This window comes from Scophthalmus maximus, chromosome 2, assembly GCF_022379125.1.
Source record: "Scophthalmus maximus strain ysfricsl-2021 chromosome 2, ASM2237912v1, whole genome shotgun sequence".
NCBI classification, from domain to species: domain Eukaryota; kingdom Metazoa; phylum Chordata; class Actinopteri; order Pleuronectiformes; family Scophthalmidae; genus Scophthalmus; species Scophthalmus maximus.
The window spans coordinates 23,464,825-23,483,478 of NC_061516.1; the positions used below are offsets into that span (position 1 = coordinate 23,464,825).

At 41.2% G+C, this 18,654-nt stretch overlaps 2 protein-coding genes across 3 annotated transcripts; both read left to right on the plus strand.

Moving 5' to 3' along the window:
• The first annotated feature begins 427 nt into the window (after positions 1 to 427).
• LOC118300023 lies at positions 428 to 5,668 on the plus strand. Its single transcript, XM_035624070.2, has 6 exons — positions 428 to 579; positions 1,356 to 1,463; positions 1,602 to 1,644; positions 1,825 to 1,949; positions 2,601 to 2,650; positions 3,413 to 5,668. The coding sequence occupies exons 1-6, from the start codon at positions 570 to 572 to the stop codon at positions 3,881 to 3,883; spliced, it is 807 nt and encodes a 268-aa protein (XP_035479963.2). The 5' UTR covers positions 428 to 569; the 3' UTR covers positions 3,884 to 5,668.
• A 1,712-nt stretch (positions 5,669 to 7,380) lies between these two features.
• Positions 7,381 to 14,072, plus strand: LOC118301307 (ion channel TACAN). Of its 2 annotated transcripts, none has more exons than XM_035626697.2 (12): positions 7,381 to 7,575; positions 7,995 to 8,113; positions 8,861 to 8,992; positions 9,229 to 9,288; positions 9,394 to 9,489; positions 10,013 to 10,102; positions 10,557 to 10,622; positions 11,604 to 11,665; positions 12,285 to 12,377; positions 13,313 to 13,420; positions 13,539 to 13,607; positions 13,954 to 14,072. In XM_035626697.2, the coding sequence occupies exons 1-11, from the start codon at positions 7,498 to 7,500 to the stop codon at positions 13,595 to 13,597; spliced, it is 963 nt and encodes a 320-aa protein (XP_035482590.1). In that variant the 5' UTR covers positions 7,381 to 7,497; the 3' UTR covers positions 13,598 to 13,607; positions 13,954 to 14,072. The 2 variants fall into 2 exon arrangements, with proteins under 2 accessions (XP_035482590.1, XP_035482589.1); XM_035626696.2 differs by having other exon boundaries at positions 13,356 to 13,420.
• Positions 14,073 to 18,654: the final 4,582 nt, after the last annotated feature.

Consider the following 18,654-nt stretch of genomic DNA (forward strand, 5'->3'; position numbering starts at 1 on the left):
GTTATTCATGGAACTACAGGGACTCTCCAAACATCTCGAGACTGAAAGTCTGTCCCTGCAAGTTAAACGATTTACTTTATTGTTAAGACTTGGATAATGGTCCGAATACACTCATTGATCAAGGGCTCAGATTAGAGTTCAATTAAAACAAAACACAAATTAGAACTTTTTATCAGCTGGCGAATCATTTAAATGGAATTTTTTTTGGGTTTTCTGGATGTAATGCTTTTCATTCTGTGATGATAATTAAAAATGGGCAAATGGTTGAAAAAAGTCACTTTGAAGTTCCAAACCGACGTTCATAAAACATTGTCATCTTCAGATAGTAGAAATTGTTTTCCGTCTCCCAGTGGTGCTGAGACCGGCTGCTTGAAGAATGAGGTTACATCGTTTCCTGTTTGTAACTGAAGAGCAGCCAGTTTTCAAAGTGCTGCCATAAGTGAGAGGTAACTACGGCAATGTAAAAATAGACAGTGCAGCACACCTCATTGACTTAACACAACCATACCCTGTAGCCTGAGAGCGAGCGTGTCAGACAGACAGCCTCTGTCGTTAAGGACGGCTGGAATATGGAACCAGGTAGGATCAGAGCAACTTTTGGAACTCCTTAAAATCATATTTCTATATTTATTTCAAACTCATATCTTACATTCCTCAATTAAACATATAAATATCGTCTGTATCCCAGTGTATAATTATACAAAATGTCACAAATGTGCCAGAACAAAAAGGTGTATAAGGATTATAAAAGATAAGAGTCAATTTTGGTATTTGGACTTTTTCACCAAATTCATTATTTCACTTACATAGAAAATTGTGGTACATTAAGAGAAAAGCTGTGGATAAAGTATGAAGAATGAATTTCCTGTCAAATTTGTCAATATCGTCAAGTGGTTAGTTGAAAGCGGAAAAATACACATTTCCTTTCAGAAAATAATGGTTCCTTAGAGGCTAAACGCAAATTTCTACATATTTTTTATTACTGTTTTTTTATATAAAATGTAGATATTCTAGCACAAGGTAGATACACTAATGGTTTAAGAACAACCGTAACATTTGGAAATGTAAATCTTTTTTTCCTCCCATTTCTCATCTCTAAGATCAGGGATTAGAAAATTTGTAAAGTGCTGTTGAGACAATCGATTGAATGTTCTTCACGACCGATGATGCTGATGACGCATCTTTGAACAATCCTTCACCGTTTCAGTTTGTTGTTGAGATGAACAGAGGGGAAATTCCAGGTATTAGCATGAACAAAAGTTCAAGTCTGAAATTCACGGACTTTTTGATTCCCAAGGACGGATGATTAAAAGTCTTTTTAAAGGTGTTAACGACCGTTTGCGTTTGTCTTTCAGGTTGTCTCATTGAACATGTCGGTCTGGTGCTGTTATTTCTGGCCTTGCTGATCTCTTTGTGTCTCAATGTCATCCTCTGCATCAGAGGAAGAGCCTCTTTGTGCGGAGGTATGATTATATGTAAAGTATATGTATAGTATTTGTATATTCATATATTTGGCATATCTTGTTTTAAACCTCTCGCAGCTTTTACAAGGACAAGGACATTCTATAAACAGCTTATTCTTCTATTTTTTTTATATATAGACAAAGATGACTGCTGCTCCCCACACATTTATGAAGGAGAAGGGTATGCTTTTTATTTACATTCATTTTTTTTTTTATGTCACCCCATTATAACTCAGTCCAACACATTTTTATTTGTAATGAGTAAATAAAAAAGTATTTCAATAGTGCAATTTTCTTATCTACAAATAACATCTTACTGTGGAAATAATCTGTGAAATTGTTCCTCCACATCTTGTTGAAGCCCGTCACAGGATGAAGGTAATTATTTTCATCACCTCAATCTTCGCGATCAGCAGGAAAATCCCCACGATCACCGCGAGCTACAGGAAAATCCAATCTATGGCAACATCAGCTCGGACAGAGGAGGTGAGCCTTCTGTCACATTTATACAAAATAATCATAATGAAGACGACGCCTTGCATTTTTCTTAGCATGCCAATGTATTACTCAGTTTGTCATTATTATTATTATTATTTGTCATACCCTGTGCATGAATTGTTTATACATCTAAACAATAAAGTAAAATAAGATCAACTTTATTAATCCCACATGGGAAATTGCAGCAGCAGGATACAGACGAGGAAGCGTAGTTAAAAGAAATTGAATTGCATCATTGGTATGAGGAGTAATGTTGCACATTGTTCATGTGAAGTGTATTATTCATCGAGCAAAAGTCAAAAAACAAGACATTTTGTATATATTTTTGGTATTTACATTACTTATTTGTTTGTTTCCCTTATCTCTGTTTGTAGACGATATATTTTTCGCAAATGCCATGTGGCCAAGTTATAGAAATATTAAAAGTGAACAATGACACTTGACGTGAAAACTCATTTGAATCAATTCCCTTTAGGTAAATGTGTAATTCACTAAAGATAAAATATAGATTTGTTCAAATCCATTTAGATAAATATTTAGCTGTCTGTTGTACATAATTCAGTAGATGAGCTTTTAAAAATCCAGATTATTCTCTTGTGTGCTGAATGTTGAAGGCCAAATTGTTTTCCTTGTCCGTAGATGTTTGCTATGAAATGATGACCGTGCAACACACGAGAGACCGTTTGAAGGTAAATGCTGTAAAGTCAATGCTGTATTACGATTTCCATGGGGATGGTTCTAACATAATTCCCACATTTCATTAATTCTGCATGTAAGGTTGCCACATAAAGTGTCAGTGTATGTTTTATGTTACATTTAATAGCACGTGTAGTGTAACCGCAGTGTTTTGGCCGAATGGAAAACATGCTGCGTTATGGTTAATCTTAATCTTGCACCTCCTCAACATTTTTCATTTTTACCAAATTATACATAATTTGTATAATTTGGTAAATAATAATAATTTGTGTTATTTCCCCAGGATAAAATACATTGTTAAAACTCACTGTTGAATCTTTACATTTACAATATGGAGGACGTAATGTGAACATGCTAGCAAAAATGAGTTTGCGAGTTGTTAACGATATATATATATAATCAGATATTAAAGCAACTGCTTGACCACATTAGATGTTATTTTAGTACACTGTATTTGTTTGTCTGTTCATACTGAATATAAAAAAAGGACGGCATGCGTTTCACATGAAGACCAACTCGGCCCGTGCTAATAGATTTTGCTTTCGAAACGGAAAGCAGCAAACACCATTGGCACGTTGCGGTCGGCGAATCTGTGAAACCATTACGCTCGAAATGTTCTAAAAATATAGACCTACAGAAACCACAAGTACCCACCGACACAGAGAATCTCAATTTCAACTGGTGCATAGTGCCGCAGCACCTTTGTTTGAAAAAAAGCAAACACATTAACAAATATTTTTACTGTCTCCATCCAGTCTTTGGAGGGCGAGGTGAATTATGCCTCGCTGGATCTGAAGATGGCGAAGAAACGCAAGAGGAAGCATCGGCACCAGCGAGACCAGGCTCAGCTGACGGTTCACCCCGCAGCCCCCGTGAGCGCGTTCCTGGAAGTGGAGGGAGACACGGACGCCCACCTCCCCCCCCGGGACACCAGCACCATGGTCTCGCACAGCAGCATCTACCTGAACAGCCAACAGATAGCCCGGGAGACGGAGGAGATGGAAAGAGAGAGAGAGAGCGTGAACGAGGAGAGGGAGGCCGCGGGATGGGAAGAGGACGGGGGAGCCAGAGAACGGAAAGGAGGGCAGGAGAGTGCGGGAGGACAAGACAGAGAAGGTGTCGGCAACGGGACCGCGTGTTCGCTGCTCGCAGACATTCAAGCTGTCCAGAGTGGCTCAGATCATTTCATCAGCAGCTTCTGTCACGCCAGGGACCAACAGGATTAGGGCCCGCGTCCGGTTGACACACGTGGTTTTAAACTGCCCTAAAATGAATTCGAACAAATTCCAATAAAAAAAAAAGGCTGCGTCTACAAGAGTGGAAACCACGTCATCCGCAGTATTCAGTGAGCCTTGACACAGTTGAGCAATTTCCTCTTTGACACAAACAAGCAGCCTCTCGATTTCTCCACACTGAGCAACCGACGGGCAAAAGGACTGCGTGTCTGTGCGGAGGATGTGATCGGTGAAGAGGAAATATGCGCGCGTGACATTTAGAGCTCAAGGGGCCTCGTGGAAAATTTTCAAGTTTGTTTTGCAGATCACAAGGAAAACATCAGATCCTCACAAAGAAAGGACAAGGGAGAGGAGTCACTGTCGCGATGTCTCACGGCAACCGATGTCTCAGAGAAAGAGGTGTGAAGGGGGGAAAACAAAAAACCCAAACTCTTACATTGTTTTTCCACATACTGCAGGCGATGGCCAAGCCTCAGTCAAGAGAGAGTGTTTTACTGAATGAATGTGCTCGTTATGACTCAAATTAATATGACGATAAAGATGAAAGGGCAATAAAGTAAAAAAAAAAACCTTAATAAGTCACTTCACTTTCCGTGTGGGCATTTTGTTATGTAGCCGAAAGTGTCACCCGCAGAGGATTCTCCCGCATCAAACCTTTGATAATGGTTATTATCTTTGTAACCTATTGCACTTGAGAGCTAATGGGCCATCTGCTGAGATGATCACGTTCCCGTCTATGTGCATCCTCCTCACCCGGGGAAGGATAATTCACTGCCGAGGGAGCGGCGCTCCGAAGTGAACTCGGCAGTCACCGGCCTGCAGCACACTAAGTGTTTGTTGACAGTTTTCCAATAGCTGACTGCGGCCTACTTCCCCTCGATGGATTCATTTTTCGTGCCTCGGGAGCTTTGGGTCTTGCTGTTACAGACATACGGAAGGAAGCCACATGAAGAACAGGGCACCATTAGATTCGATTCGATTTAGGTAGAAATCTCTCTCTATAGGTGACATTTTACACTGTATCGGCCAATCAGCTGGACTGCACAGGATGTTTTTTTTTGAGTTTGGAATGACTCGGTCCGTAGCGTGTCCGTCTCCCGTACACGAGGCTGCAGGTTCGAGCCCCGACCAGCGCAATCCATAAATTAAACGACAATCAATCTCTCCCAGACACCGCTTGCCGCCCCCTCGAGGCCGATTGGTGCCTCTGCATTGGGGGCTACACTGCAGCCGGTGTGACTAAACGTTTTGGAGCAACAACACCGACACAGTTCCCACGTGAAGACCGAGGGATGTGATTGGTCGTTGGTTGTGTTGACCGGTGTGTTTCCGTGTTTTTCAGCCGAACGAGCGCAGCACAAATTCCAGCCCGAGACATTCACTGGTCTCAAAATCAATCTCCCCTTAAGATGGTGTCGTCCAGTGGACAAAACTCAAGAAGTCAGATGTACACATGGTTTCTTTGTGCACTCGTAGGCACGTACTGAAAAGTATTTGATGTTGAGGAAGTGGTGCTAATTCGGTCAAAAGTCAACGCTGCAGCGAAAAATAAAAGTTTTTGCCTTCACCGCCTTTGGTCAACCATAAATGCACCCTTCCATCTCTCAAGATGTAAAGTATGAACAGAAGGAATTATTATTATGACAGAGAGCAGTGCCTATTTCAGTGTTTATATGTTCATTTTCCTGATTCAATATATTTGGTTGTATTTGTGTTTTTTCTTTTTATCCAAAAGTTATTTATGATAAAATGTATGGCTACACACTAAAACATCAAGCCTCCATTATATTTCTTTGTCATAAGGTTTTGATAGCGACATCATGGGAATATTTGCAAAAACACACACACACATGTATATATATATATATATATATATATATATATATATATATATATATATATAAGTATACACACACACATATATCGGTATCTGAAATGTTTTACTTCCTACTCAGTATCGGCATCGGCCCCCAAAAGTCCATATTGGTCCGGCACTGCAACAGTTAATCGATTAATCGATTAGTAATCGAACCCTAAATTAATGAACAACTATTTTGATAATCGATTAATCGGTTCATTCGTTTTTATCGGGGGAAAAAGTCAAAATTCTCTGATTTCATGTGAATATTTTCTGGTTTCTTTGCTCCTCTGACAGTCTAAATGTCTTTGGTGTGTGGACAAAACAAAACATCATGTTGGTAATTTGGGGAAACACGATTGACATTTTTCACCATTTTATGGTTTTATTTTCTGGACCAAACAACTAATCGAGAACGTACTGGACAGATTAATCGGTTATGAAAATAACCGTTAGTTGAAGCCCTCCGGTACTGATCTTAACACAATGACAAAAAAAAGAAAACTTTGACATACACTGCCTCTCTTCAAGACCAAACACTCAAAAGTCTTCATGGATGTAATATATCAACACACATAGTCTCCAAATGTGAGCCGACGGAAAGCGACACAAATAAGGTCGGTGACAGTGACACCGCGAGCTGGACCCAAATGTCATTAGTCTCGCTCGAGTCCATACATGGTTCTTCTGCCAGAGGTGCTGACAATATTGGAGATGACAGTTCCCCCTGTCCACACAGTTACATAACATCAGATCTAAAAATTTGGGCCACATGCAAAAATAGTCAGCAAGTGTTGCCCTGAATGTTACCTTGCAGGCGACTAGGCGCCTTCCTTGCAGAAACCGATCAAACAATATATGTTATTCAAATGTTTTGGGGGGTTTTTTGTTTCTCTTATAGGAGCCTCATGTGGACAGGGGCCACCGGTTTGCGCGTGACAAACTGGTTGGAATTATAGGATATGTACCGTTGCCTTACAAGCAAAACGCGGGGCAATAATTTAGGAGGCGACCATTGACGGGACGTCCTGATTGGACCACGAGCAAGTAGGCACGCCTGTTTGTAAAGTGCACCCTCGTTAGCTGTGATGGCGCCGGAACAACAATTCGTGATGTATAAAGCACGATTCATAGGAAAGCTTGACTTTCAATGTGCTCCCCTATTCTTCTCTATTTTTTCAATGTCTGAATTTAACAATAATTCAAAAACACTACAACTTTTAATTTTAATTTAAAAAATATATATACTATACAAACCAAAAAAATGAATTCCAAAAGAAAATCTAAAGAGAATAAGGATAATAAATATAAAGAATTTACGTGAAACATTAATAGTGGAAATAGTGCAGTATGTGCAATCGGTAAATTCACTTTTTACAACTTTTTGGGGGTCATACCACAGTAGAATTTAATTCTACTCATGTAATGATACACATGAATATGCTCCATACAAATGAATTACATTCAACAATATATGTAAATATATATATATAAATTTCACACAAAAATGTTCTTGTATAATAAAACGCATTAAGTTTTTTTTATAATGTATATAACAGGGTCATTCTGTCAGAATATGCTCAATGAAGGCCTCTGATGCTTTTATTCTGAAGGCACCGACCGGAAGCTGCTCTTGTCAAAGTGGTGCAGGTTCGACACCGAGGGCGCAGCTCAACTGTTGCACGGCGGAGCTTCGACATCACCGAACTCCCCGAGGTCTCCACCTCGGAGTCACAGAAAGCGGGAGATGTTGTTCAGTCCGACGGGTTTGAGGGAATGTTTCCGCGAATGGGAGGATTTGGAGAAGGACTACCAACAGATCCAGGTAAGCCGCACGGCGCTTGGTTATTTTACCCGGGGGAGCTAACGGCAGGAGCGGGGAAGGAACACGACACGAGTGGGACCCGCCCTCAGTCCACAGCCACAGAGACAGTCAAACCGTGTCAGCTCAGAGGAAACCGACAAGTAAGCGACAGGAACAGCTGACACGGATTTTAAATATACTTAATGTACAATTACCCGGGTATAGGACGACGGACTCCGACTGCTGCCCTGAGCTCAGACTGCCGCGGCTGTATTTCAAAATAAAAGACAAACGCACGAGACCTCCTAAAAATCAGCTGATTTACCAGCTTCACCTTTTTTTTCTTCTCGCTAATCGATAAAGAAGTCAAACACCTGTTTATACTCCTGTGTAATCCTTCCTTTCTTTTCTTTTTCTTCTTCTCTGTTATTCACCTCCAGGACACCCATCGTCTATACAAACTGAAGCTCGAGGAAGTGACCAAGCTGCAGGTCAGCTGCTCCGGTGCCATCGCGCGTCAGAGGAAGAAGCTCAAAGAGCTCACAGAGTCTTTGGAGCAGTGAGTATTGATCTGGGATCCATGTGCTGAATATTCTCAATATAGATTCATTTGCCAGTGGGGGATCAATAAAGTCAATCTATCCATCAATTGTGGTGGATCTTCTCTGTAAAGGCCACAGTATTTTAAACGTCTTGAGCTAAATTGAAAAGCATTGGCCCAGATGAATAAATCAGTTCAATCGTGATTTATTATATTCAACATACTAATTTTTTTAAGCTGTGTCCATGTACCATCTGCTCACATGGAGGGGGGCGGGGTTTATGACTTATACTGCAGCCAGCCCCCAGGGGGCGATCAAGATGTTTTGGCTTCACTTTTTAGGAGACGTCACGTCGTCCATCTTTGTATTCAGTCCATGGCAGCTACAGTTTTGGAAAAAAAATACTTGGAACAAGATAAGCCAAACGTTTCATTTTGAGCTGTTGTGGACCGAATGCTGATAAACTACGACCTCAGTTTGTGATGTGTGTGAGTTTTAAACAACATTCAGCTAAAAAAATGAGAAACCTGTATGGCTGCCTGGATGTTTTTCATTGTTCCTCGTGAGTGAAAATAGAGTAAAATGAGAGATTTTTTTCTTTTTTCGTGGGTGGGAAGCCAGTGAGGGATTATGTTCTTTGTATTGTAGGATTGAAAACGAGGAGTAAAATTGCAAACAAAATATATCTTGTGGAGGAAAATGTGCGTCGAGCTTGTGGGCTGTGTCACAAATATGTCACAATGTTTGTTTTTTTCCATGATCAGATGCAGAAAAAATAATCCAGCGTCCCAGTTAAGTCCGGAGGATGTGGCTTCCATCGCCGGGATCGAAGACTCCGTCAGAGACAAAGCAGGCGCTTTCTCCGAGATGGAAGCTTTTCTGCCAAAGAAGAACGGGTTTGTTTTTGTGATACGATTCGTTGTGTGGGGAGAATTTCCAAATACATTCCTCCGCAGTGCAGCAAATAGGTCAAATTGTTCCTTTCAGTTGCACTTCGCATAGAAAATGTGCGTCCTGTAACAGTTCTGATATTGGAGCTAATAACGTTTTCTTGAAGCTTTTCACGTTTTGAAAAACAATAAAACTATTGTGATGTTTGCATCGTGATCGACTGACGCCTGTTTCCGTGTAGGTTGTACCTCTCGCTTGTTCTAGGAAACGTCAACGTAACGCTCCTCAACAAACAGTCAAAGTGAGTCACGTTGATTTTTCGTTTTTCTTACGTCCCCCCAAAAAATGTATTTCAAAGCACAGTCGTGTCGCCTCATCGCATTAATACCTGCTCTCTTCTCAACAGATTTGCCTACAAAGATGAGTACGAGAAGTTCAAACTGGTCCTCACCGTCATCCTCTTCCTGTTCTCCTTCACGTGCCGCTTTCTGTTCAGCTACAGGTGAGATTTCCCCAAACCATCGTTTCTTGTGTTCTGCAGGAGTGAACACTGTGGGGGTGGAGCCGTGCGGTTCCTTTAATACAGCACCAAACATTAAGATTATTTTCAGCCCTGGATGAATAAATAATTGGTGCTCGAGGGAATATTTACAGCAGCAGCAGGACGGTGTAAGTGGGATCAACTGGAAAAATTAAAACATAGCGCCCATGTTTATTTGTGATGAAGAGGAATATGTCGCTCTGTACAAAGGGTGTAGATTCATTCTTGGAGCCCATCACAGAATTGTCAAATGATCCACTGTCGTTATTAATTCACAAAGATGACTCACGATACTCAATTAATCAGGCAGATATTTAAGGGATTCCTTAAAAATAACAATATGCCGGCCATTGTTTTCATAAACATACAACACATTACATAGACAAAACGATGTGATGAATCCTTAGATTGTTCCAATGAATGTGTGAATTTTTTTTGTGATTCACGTCGTTATTATTCATCCTCCTTTGTTCTTCATTTTCAGAGCCCTCGATGCCATGTTCAACTTCCTGCTGGTGTGGTACTACTGCACGCTCACTATCCGGGAGAGCATCCTCATCAGCAACGGCTCCAGGTCTGTGACAAATTCAATGTCCCCACTGTTTTGATTCATATTTATTTCTTATTGGTACGATGATGAATAAACTGCTCATGTAGCGTTTTCCACGGGAACCTCATAATGTAGAGTAAGATGCCTCATCTTGTGGCAGACTGCAAATGAACATTCTTGTTTTTCTTGTTCACCTTTATTTCAGTTTTTTTAATGTCACACAGATTTAGCTACTGTAACGTGAACTGACGTCCGGGCATTTTCCTGAACTTTTCCTGCCCCCCCCCCCCCGAGTAAAATTTCTGGAACATGTCAGAGCGTGAACACGCGAGAGCTGTTACAGCAGACAAAATATTCCGGAAGATTCACAGCGAGCCTGAATGTTCCGGGAATTTCGTCCGTATTCATTTTCCGGCCTCTCAAAACGGCAAAACCGTCTCTGTGTCCGTCACTGTCATCGTCGTCCGTGTTGTTTCAGGATCAAGGGTTGGTGGGTTTTCCATCACTACGTCTCAACCTTCCTGTCTGGAGTCATGCTCACCTGGTGAGTGACTTTTACTACTTTTACTACTTTTACACTTTCACAACTTTTACGAAATGCAAAAAAAATATATATATATAGATATATATAGATATCTATATATATCTATATATATTGCCTGGTTTGTAGTGAAACCTTCTCATGAGGTTGTAATACCCAAAAAAAAGTTATTTCACAAAACATAGACTCTGTAACAATCGCGTAGGATTAAACACTGTTGACTTGAAAAGAAACTCGCTTATTTAAAAAAACATGAATAATAAATTACAGAAAAACTTCACATTAAAACTCCGTAGGGACATATATTTTACAAATCTGTCATTTCTTTAAACCGTATATAAAAAAAAAAGGCACCAGAGCTAGTGATCACAATATTCAAAAACCTGAAAATACTAAAAGGAAAAAAAGAATAAGAAATACACATTATGTACTTCATGTACACATGATGAGGGCTTTGTACGACGTGTACCTGTGGGGCCATCCGGGAATTGATATATTGGAATATTTGTCGGGGCCTCGTCTGTAACAACATACAGTTAAAGAAGAAACAATTAGAAAAGAGCAAAGCCATTACAGGCTGGGGAAGTCATCCACTGTATATTATAATATAACGTCCTCAGTCTTCAGACTCTCTGGCTTCATTGTTAATAATTAAAATATCCCAAACACTACTAAGTCACAATCAATACGCCTAACGGCGCTATTTTCGTTCCTTAATGCGTTTGCTTAACTTGTTTTATTCTTCTTGCCAGCAAGCCAGCGTATGGAGTACAGTTATTAAACCAATAATTGCCACAGGGAAGGATTGCTTTGGGTCAGATATTAAAATAGTACCTTTTTTAAAATAAAAAAATATATATAATAGACTTTATGGCCTGTGAAGGAGGAGAAAAAGGTAAAAGCATCAAACCTTCCCCTCAAACTGCTTTCACTCCCATTCCTGTCTTTTGCTCCGTTCTAACCAGATGTTGTGTCTGTTCGCAGGCCCGAAGGCGCTCTCTACCAGATGTTCAGGAACCAGTTCCTGACGTACTGTATGTACCAAAGTAAGAGGACGTGTCCCCATTTCACACAACAAAGATTTGATTTACATCATGAAATATGCACCATGTGTGGACATGACTCAACAAGACATTTTATTGTCCCTGCTGAAGACGAGCTAAAAGTCGGCGTCAGAAATCAAAATCTAGTCAACCTGCGCTGCTGCCGGGGGCTTTTTGTATGTCCCTGCTGGCAAAACGACATCCCCAAAATGAAAAAGAGTAGATACTGTATCTGCAACAAACAGGTCAATATGAATAGTCTTGCGAGAGGTGTAAAATTCAATATAGATGTTACTGGGTCAGAGTAGATGAAGATGGAGCACAACGTAAATTAAAGATTTCTTCTTTCAGAGTGAACATCTCCCTATGTTCATTAGCATGACATTTGGCACCGATACTGTTCAGATGTTGCTATGGATTAATAAAGGTTATTGGGTAAAACTGTAGCCCTTAATACTTGTTTTAACACTTTCCCAGTGTGAACACTTGGTATTAATGACTGTGTAGTATCAAGTGCGGACAGCTAAGAGTTAAAAGTATGTTTCCCTGCAGCTAATACATCATTTTCTATAACTGATGAGTTGTTTTTGTGTTTTTTTCCTCTGTTCGTTTTGCAACCTAGGCTTTGTCCAGTTTCTTCAGTGCTACTATCAGAGCGGCTGTTTGTATCGACTCCGAGCGCTGGGAGAGAGACACAACATGGACCTCACAGTGGGTGAGTGCTGTGGTCCGTAGTCTGTGTTTCCACGTGAGTCGATATCTAAAATATTAGACTATAAGTGGTGAACAGGTGGATGGATTTTTATGAAACTTGATATACAAGTTAATATGGATATTGTCTGCACGCGTATACATTTTTTGGTCACCAAGGGTCAAAGATCAAGATCACTGGGGCCAAATATACGATCTTATATATCTCATGAACCAATGGTCTTGTCCAGACGGGACCGGTGGCATCGGAAAAGCTTATTGTCAGATCCGATTTGACCCATGACGTCATCTTCTTGCAGAAAAATGAGGTCAAAGTTCATGAAGTTCGCATGCTTTTAAGGAAGAAATTTGATGAATGAACTTTGACCTCATTTTTCTGCACAAAGAAGATGACGTCATGGGTCAAATTGAGGTAAAACAATGCCTAACTTATTTATATTGTACTTTTTTAAACAGAGTTGCAAACTGCTCAACACAAAGGGAAAAAAAGGAAATTGTACCTAGAGAAAGACGAGCAAATCATAAAACCGAGAGGAGCAAAAATGAAATGTTTGAATGTCTTTTAGAAACGGTACTGCTGTTTGTCCACCAGAGAGCGCTCAGGGGTTAGTTTTTTTTCTAGCCACAAGAGAAGCATGAGGGTCAATGATGTGGGGGTCTCCATTGTCTTTGTTTATTTTAAGAAATCGATTATAGGAGGAAAAATGGGCAATTCATGTGCTCTCTTTATTTGAGTTAGCAAAATACTAAAGTCGAGAGTGAAATTAACAAAATTTGATTGAAGAGTTCAGCCTTGATTTTAAAAGAGCTGAGAGTTGCAGCAGCCGACCTGCACGTCTCTCTCTTCTAGTTTGTTCCAGATATATGAGCTACGTTCACTTCCTGTCGTCTTGTCTCATCTCGGCCATATGTTCCACTCTGTCATGTGTCATGATGAAGGCAGGTCATGTTTTTATCTCCTCTCTCCTCACCTGCCCTTCAGAGGGGTTCCAGTCTTGGATGTGGAGAGGCTTAACCTTCCTCCTTCCCTTCTTGTTCTTCGGTCACGTGAGTAGCATCTCGCCCCCATACTGCTCACTGCGCCAAGTGTTTGCGCATGAATTGGAAAAATTGCCTATACTGAAGATTTAAAAAAATAATGAGTCGACCGTTCCTCCTCTTTCAGTTCTGGCAGCTCTACAACGGCGTAACACTGTTCAAGATGTTCCAGCTCCCGGAGTGTAAAGAGTGGCAGGTTCGTTCATTTCACTCATTATACTTTAACATTCACTCATTTTATGTGTCATCATATGCTCCGACGAGACCCAGAGTTCACCTGATCCAGCGATAAAGTAGATATCCAATTAATGTAACCCCCCCCCCCCCCCTTAGCTTTAAACTTATTTTGTATATGCTGTTGGTGTAACTACGAGGAGTATCCATGGCAGCAGAAAACTGCAGAACCACTTCCGGTATACAGTTATGAATACAGATAATTGAGTGTCATAATCAGTTTCTCTATTCAAAGTCCCGTGTGTCGCCAAAAGCCTCCGACAGAGCTGTTATGTTTATACATATTCATCTTTCCCACCGTGGTGCAGGTGGCGATGTGCGGCTGCTCGTACATGACGCTCTTCATGGGAAACTTCTTCACCACGCTGGGAGTGGTCTACCAGAAATACATGAACAACCAGGACAAATGCAAGACCTGCTGATGCTGTAAAAATAATCCGGTACCGAGGCTCTAATATTGTCTTTAGAGCTCTTTTCATTTTATTTTATCCATGTACTTTTCTTATTTCCCACCCTTCTGATTTCATATTTTCACAAATGGTGAAGACGCATATTATCACATTGGTAAAACCAAAACAAGACACAAGTCTGGCAGGTCTTGGAGTTGTACGACTCTGATATGAAAGTGTTACTGACGCATGCGCCGCCCTGAGTGGCAGCAGTTGCAGCAGCTCTTGCTCACCGTTGAGCTTCTTTCACTTTTTAAAGTTGTTTTAGTTATTTATCTTAGTATTTTTTCAGCGTGTTAGTTTGCGGTAGTTTTCATTTCCAAATTTCCCCATTGTGGGACGAATAAAGGCATATCTTGTCTTTATCTTACTGATCAAATAAATTCAAAGTCCAACCGATATGGATTTTTAAAGCCGCGATACCGATATTAGGGAGTAAAAGATTTCCGATACCGATATGTCGGCCAATATATGTTGATGTCGTTATCAAACCCTTGACACAAAGAAATGTAATTGAGGTTTTGATATTTTTACAGTTGAACCAAGAAAAAACAGAAACACAACCAAATATATAGAATTTAAATTAAAGATGATTTTTTTCATCAAATATAAACATCAATGCACATCTTTTCTGCATTGTTCATGTTTATGTACACGTTTTTTTAATATCGGCAACGCTGATCCTGATGTGTGTGCGTGTGAAAAGGTCACGTCGACTGATTGTTACCGGTTATTTATTTGGAGAAATCTTCCAGTTTGTCCCTCAGCAGCTGCTGCTGAACATCTCAGCTTTAATAAAAAACACTATCAGCCAAATAAGCTCTTGGTCTTGTTTTTACCCGTGACAGCAAAGAATTATCATCATCAAGTTTGCATTTGTTCCAAACTTGATAATGACGTCGTAAAAATTATGCCATTTTCCTGCAACCGGCCATATGCAACATCGCGTGCATGGGGAAGAAGTCCGCCATCTCTGACTGCCTTCTATGTATAATCTGTAGTTCTATGTTCTTTAGTCATCTGAAGCGTTGAGCGCCTTGTTGCATTACATCAAATCGACCACCAGGTGAAAGCGTTGAATCTTGAATGTAAATACACCGAGTTAATTTCCTCCATCAAAAATTGTCATATCTCTTCTTTCATTTTTGGACCAGCTTTCATCACACTTTTCTTTTTGACGTGGAGTCTCGTTTCAAAGGGGGAAATCTGGGACTCATTTCTCCAGATGGATCGCATCTCGTGAGGGTGATTACCGTCCCGCCATCTGGCGCCGCGCGACGCCGACTGATGGGGAGGTTGCTGAATTATAGTTATTGTCGTTCACGTGTCGTCACTTTCGGTCGACAATTTCACTGAGTGAACGTCAGTCATCAGTGAAATGGGCCCAGAATCATTGTTGTAGTCTGAACAAAAGTATTTAATAGGCCTCAGTCGGGAACTGGGGAGACTCGAGGGCCACGTCGAGAGTTGGAACATTTTTAATTCTAATCTGGGCTCTTTTTTAAAAAATATGTTACGAGCAGTCGCCTGGAGCAGACGCAAGGAGGAATAAGAACTGACTGAACTTTGATTATCCACATTTCATTTTGCTAAAACAACAGAAAGATTTAAACAAACTCCAAACTGCAAAGTTATGACCAAAAATAAATAGTCTTCCTCCAGTTAAGGTGATGGTGGGAGCACACCTGTATAAATAAGCTGTGAGTGAAGCCCATACATTATCTATGATTCATAATACTGATTCATAATTCTATTCTGATAATCGATTAATAGGTCTAGTTTTTATGGGGGGAGAAAGTCAAAATTCTCTGATTTCAGCTTCTTAAATGTGAGTATTTTCTGGTTTCTTTGCTCCTCTGTGACAGTAAACTGAATCTTTGGTGTGTGGACGAAACAAAACATCATCTTGGGGGTTTTGGGAAACACCATCATCATTTTATGGACCACACAACTGACCGATTAATCAAGAAAATTATCAACAGATTAAATCGACAATGAAAATAATCGTTATTTGCAGCCCTGAAAAGAATAATGCACTTCATTTAATTCAATCCCACATCCTATATCCTCCTGCTATAAATACTTACTAATGCATCAAATGTGTATCAATCCACCACTGATATTAATCACAAATTAATTCCTCTGTGTCTTCCAGTTTAAGTGATATAAACTTAGAGATTATTGAGCTTTGCTTAAAGAAGCAAACTATATATTTCTGGCCCAAATGAAGACTTTAAATCCTTAGTGGTAATGAAAGAGCGTAAAGGTCGAGTGCCACGTGTTAGTGATGGAAGTCAGCGGATCAGGCGGAAGGCGGACCGGTGCTGCAAATTAATAAACGATCTCAATGTTTCCCACTGTCCCGAAATTACTTATACAGTGAGAACGAGCTCGGTTGGAACCAGTGGGGAAAGAGTTGAGCTTTACATCTGCTTCCCTGTGCCTGATGGAGAGTCCTGGTGGGGGTGCTAGTGATTAGTCTCGGCCATGATTGGAGCCCATGATGCCCAGTGTTCCCAGTGTGGCGGCAGCATGGGGGTTTCTGTCGGTGGGTGGGCGCCACTGGTATTTGACGACATCTTAGCGAGTCATAGTAATGTTTACCGGCCGGCCTTTTCATATTTTCTTTTAACAATTAAGATTCATTTTCTGACGTATGGTCCATTGTTTCAGTAGAGCCCATCATTCTGAGAATATGCATTTTTGCGTATGTGTTATGTGTTGGTCTTTACGTGACAGACAAAAGCTCGGACAAGAGAGCAAAGGTGATGTATTTACTTGATCTCTGGAAATATTTCAATAGGTGACGTCATGAAGAGGCGCCGTCGTTATCTTCCGCCGCATATGAAGTAGTCTCTCGCAGCACGGGGGCGTACGAGAAGAAGAAGAAGCAGAATGGCCGACTGCAAAAGATTTTTGATAGAGCCGCCGATTGTGATTCAAACGCCTCTGCAGCGGGGGGGGGGGGGGGACACAAAAGCAGGGATTGGGAAGAAAATTTGCACATAAGATCAGAGGGAATAATACCTGAAAAATTTAGAATGGAAACCTGCCTCACTTCCAATTTATCACAGTAGCGCTCCCCCACACTGGCAAAAAGAAAAACAAGTGTTGGATGAGTTAGTGCTGGAGGGCCAGAGAGAGAGAGAGAGAGAGAGAGAGGCTGAACAAACGGGGACGAGGAGCAAAGTGAGTGTGGTGGCGGCGGCAGGGGAAGAGGAGGGCTGGGTATTCTCCCAGCCTGCACCTCTTTCATCTTTCTCATTAGAGCCGGAGCGGCGGGGGCCGTCGAGAATGAGCCCAAGGACACGAGGATCGGGGAGCGAGCCTGAGCCTCGCACCAGGAGGTGGAGGAGAGAGAGAGAGGAGAGAGAGGAGAGAGAGGGAGCAGGCAGACGGGACGTCCATGTCAAACCTTCACCTTAAAACTTAGCCCGCCTCCCCTTGGGACCCTGATAAAGACCTCTTATCTGCGCTCACCTTCTCTCTCTCGGGCCTGGGGACGAGTCAGGGAGGGAGGGAGGATGAGGATGAGGAGGGTGATGGGGATGAGGAGGGTGATGGGTGTCTCCGGTTGAGTGGCTCTGAAATACACAAGTCCCCCCCCCCCTCAGAGGGCGTAATGTGAAGAAAGCCGGGCAGTGCTCCGACGACTCTCCATCTGGGATGGAGAGATTAAAAAGGACGGAGGCAAGGGGAAGGAAGTAGTTGATGAAAGACGGGGTGATTCTGATGAAAGGAGCAGACGCTCTGACTGGAGAGCGGGGATGCTGACATGTCCGTGATAGTTTCCATACCAGGACCTTGACTCTTGACTTTTTTTTTTCACAGACCGTACGGGTTTTAGTATTCAGAAGCGGTATGACACGTGTGTATGTTGATGTCTACGGCTTCATGTATCCGATCATTCTGAAGCAAATCTAAAAAGGGCAAATCTATTTCGCCACAACGTGCTGACACCGACGTACCTGAGGCCGGAAACGCGCTCGCAGCTTCTGGCCTGATACGTTGCCAACCCTCTGAACAGGCACCGTTTACGAAGAATTTATATTCGATTATTATTAAAAATCCATTTATAAAAAGCCTATGAACAGTTACAGCCACAGATTCATTTTATGATACAACCCCAGCAGTTCCAAAGCTTAAAATAGGACAGACGTAGGGCTAACACCACCGACAGTGTGACGTGTTGGTAGTGAGAGATGTGTTTTCATCACATTGATCCAGAAGTAAGGAAAGCAACAAAAAATAATCTTCGTCTTAGCAACTTTTCAATACGAGCACGATCTGTTTACAACAGCGTGTCTCAGTATCCTCTTTAAAAGGGAAGTGCTCTCTTCCTAAAGGGTAGACACACCACTTTTTCCTCCCTGAACAATAAGCAGGCATACTGTTAAGATATTTTCGACCTTATACTAAATAATAAAAAATAAACTTAAACACTCATTTAAAGTAACTTATTTTACGCGACACACTGATATAAAAATCAGCAAGAAATCTATAAATATGTAATAACCCTCAGTGTGCTACATGTACGGCAGAGGAAGTGTTAAATTTAGG

Coding starts and splice junctions, on each gene's coding strand:
- LOC118301307 (XM_035626696.2), top strand. CDS start 7,498: ATGTTGTTCAGTCCGACGGGTTTGAGGGAATGTTTCCGCGAATGGGAG. Junction 10,623..11,603: donor TCTGGAGTCATGCTCACCTG/GTGAGTGACTTT, acceptor GTCTGTTCGCAG/GCCCGAAGGCGCTCTCTACC. Junction 13,421..13,538: donor CCTTCTTGTTCTTCGGTCAC/GTGAGTAGCATC, acceptor CTCCTCTTTCAG/TTCTGGCAGCTCTACAACGG.
- LOC118300023 (XM_035624070.2), top strand. Junction 1,645..1,824: donor CACATTTATGAAGGAGAAGG/GTATGCTTTTTA, acceptor ATCTTGTTGAAG/CCCGTCACAGGATGAAGGTA. Junction 1,950..2,600: donor CATCAGCTCGGACAGAGGAG/GTGAGCCTTCTG, acceptor CCTTGTCCGTAG/ATGTTTGCTATGAAATGATG.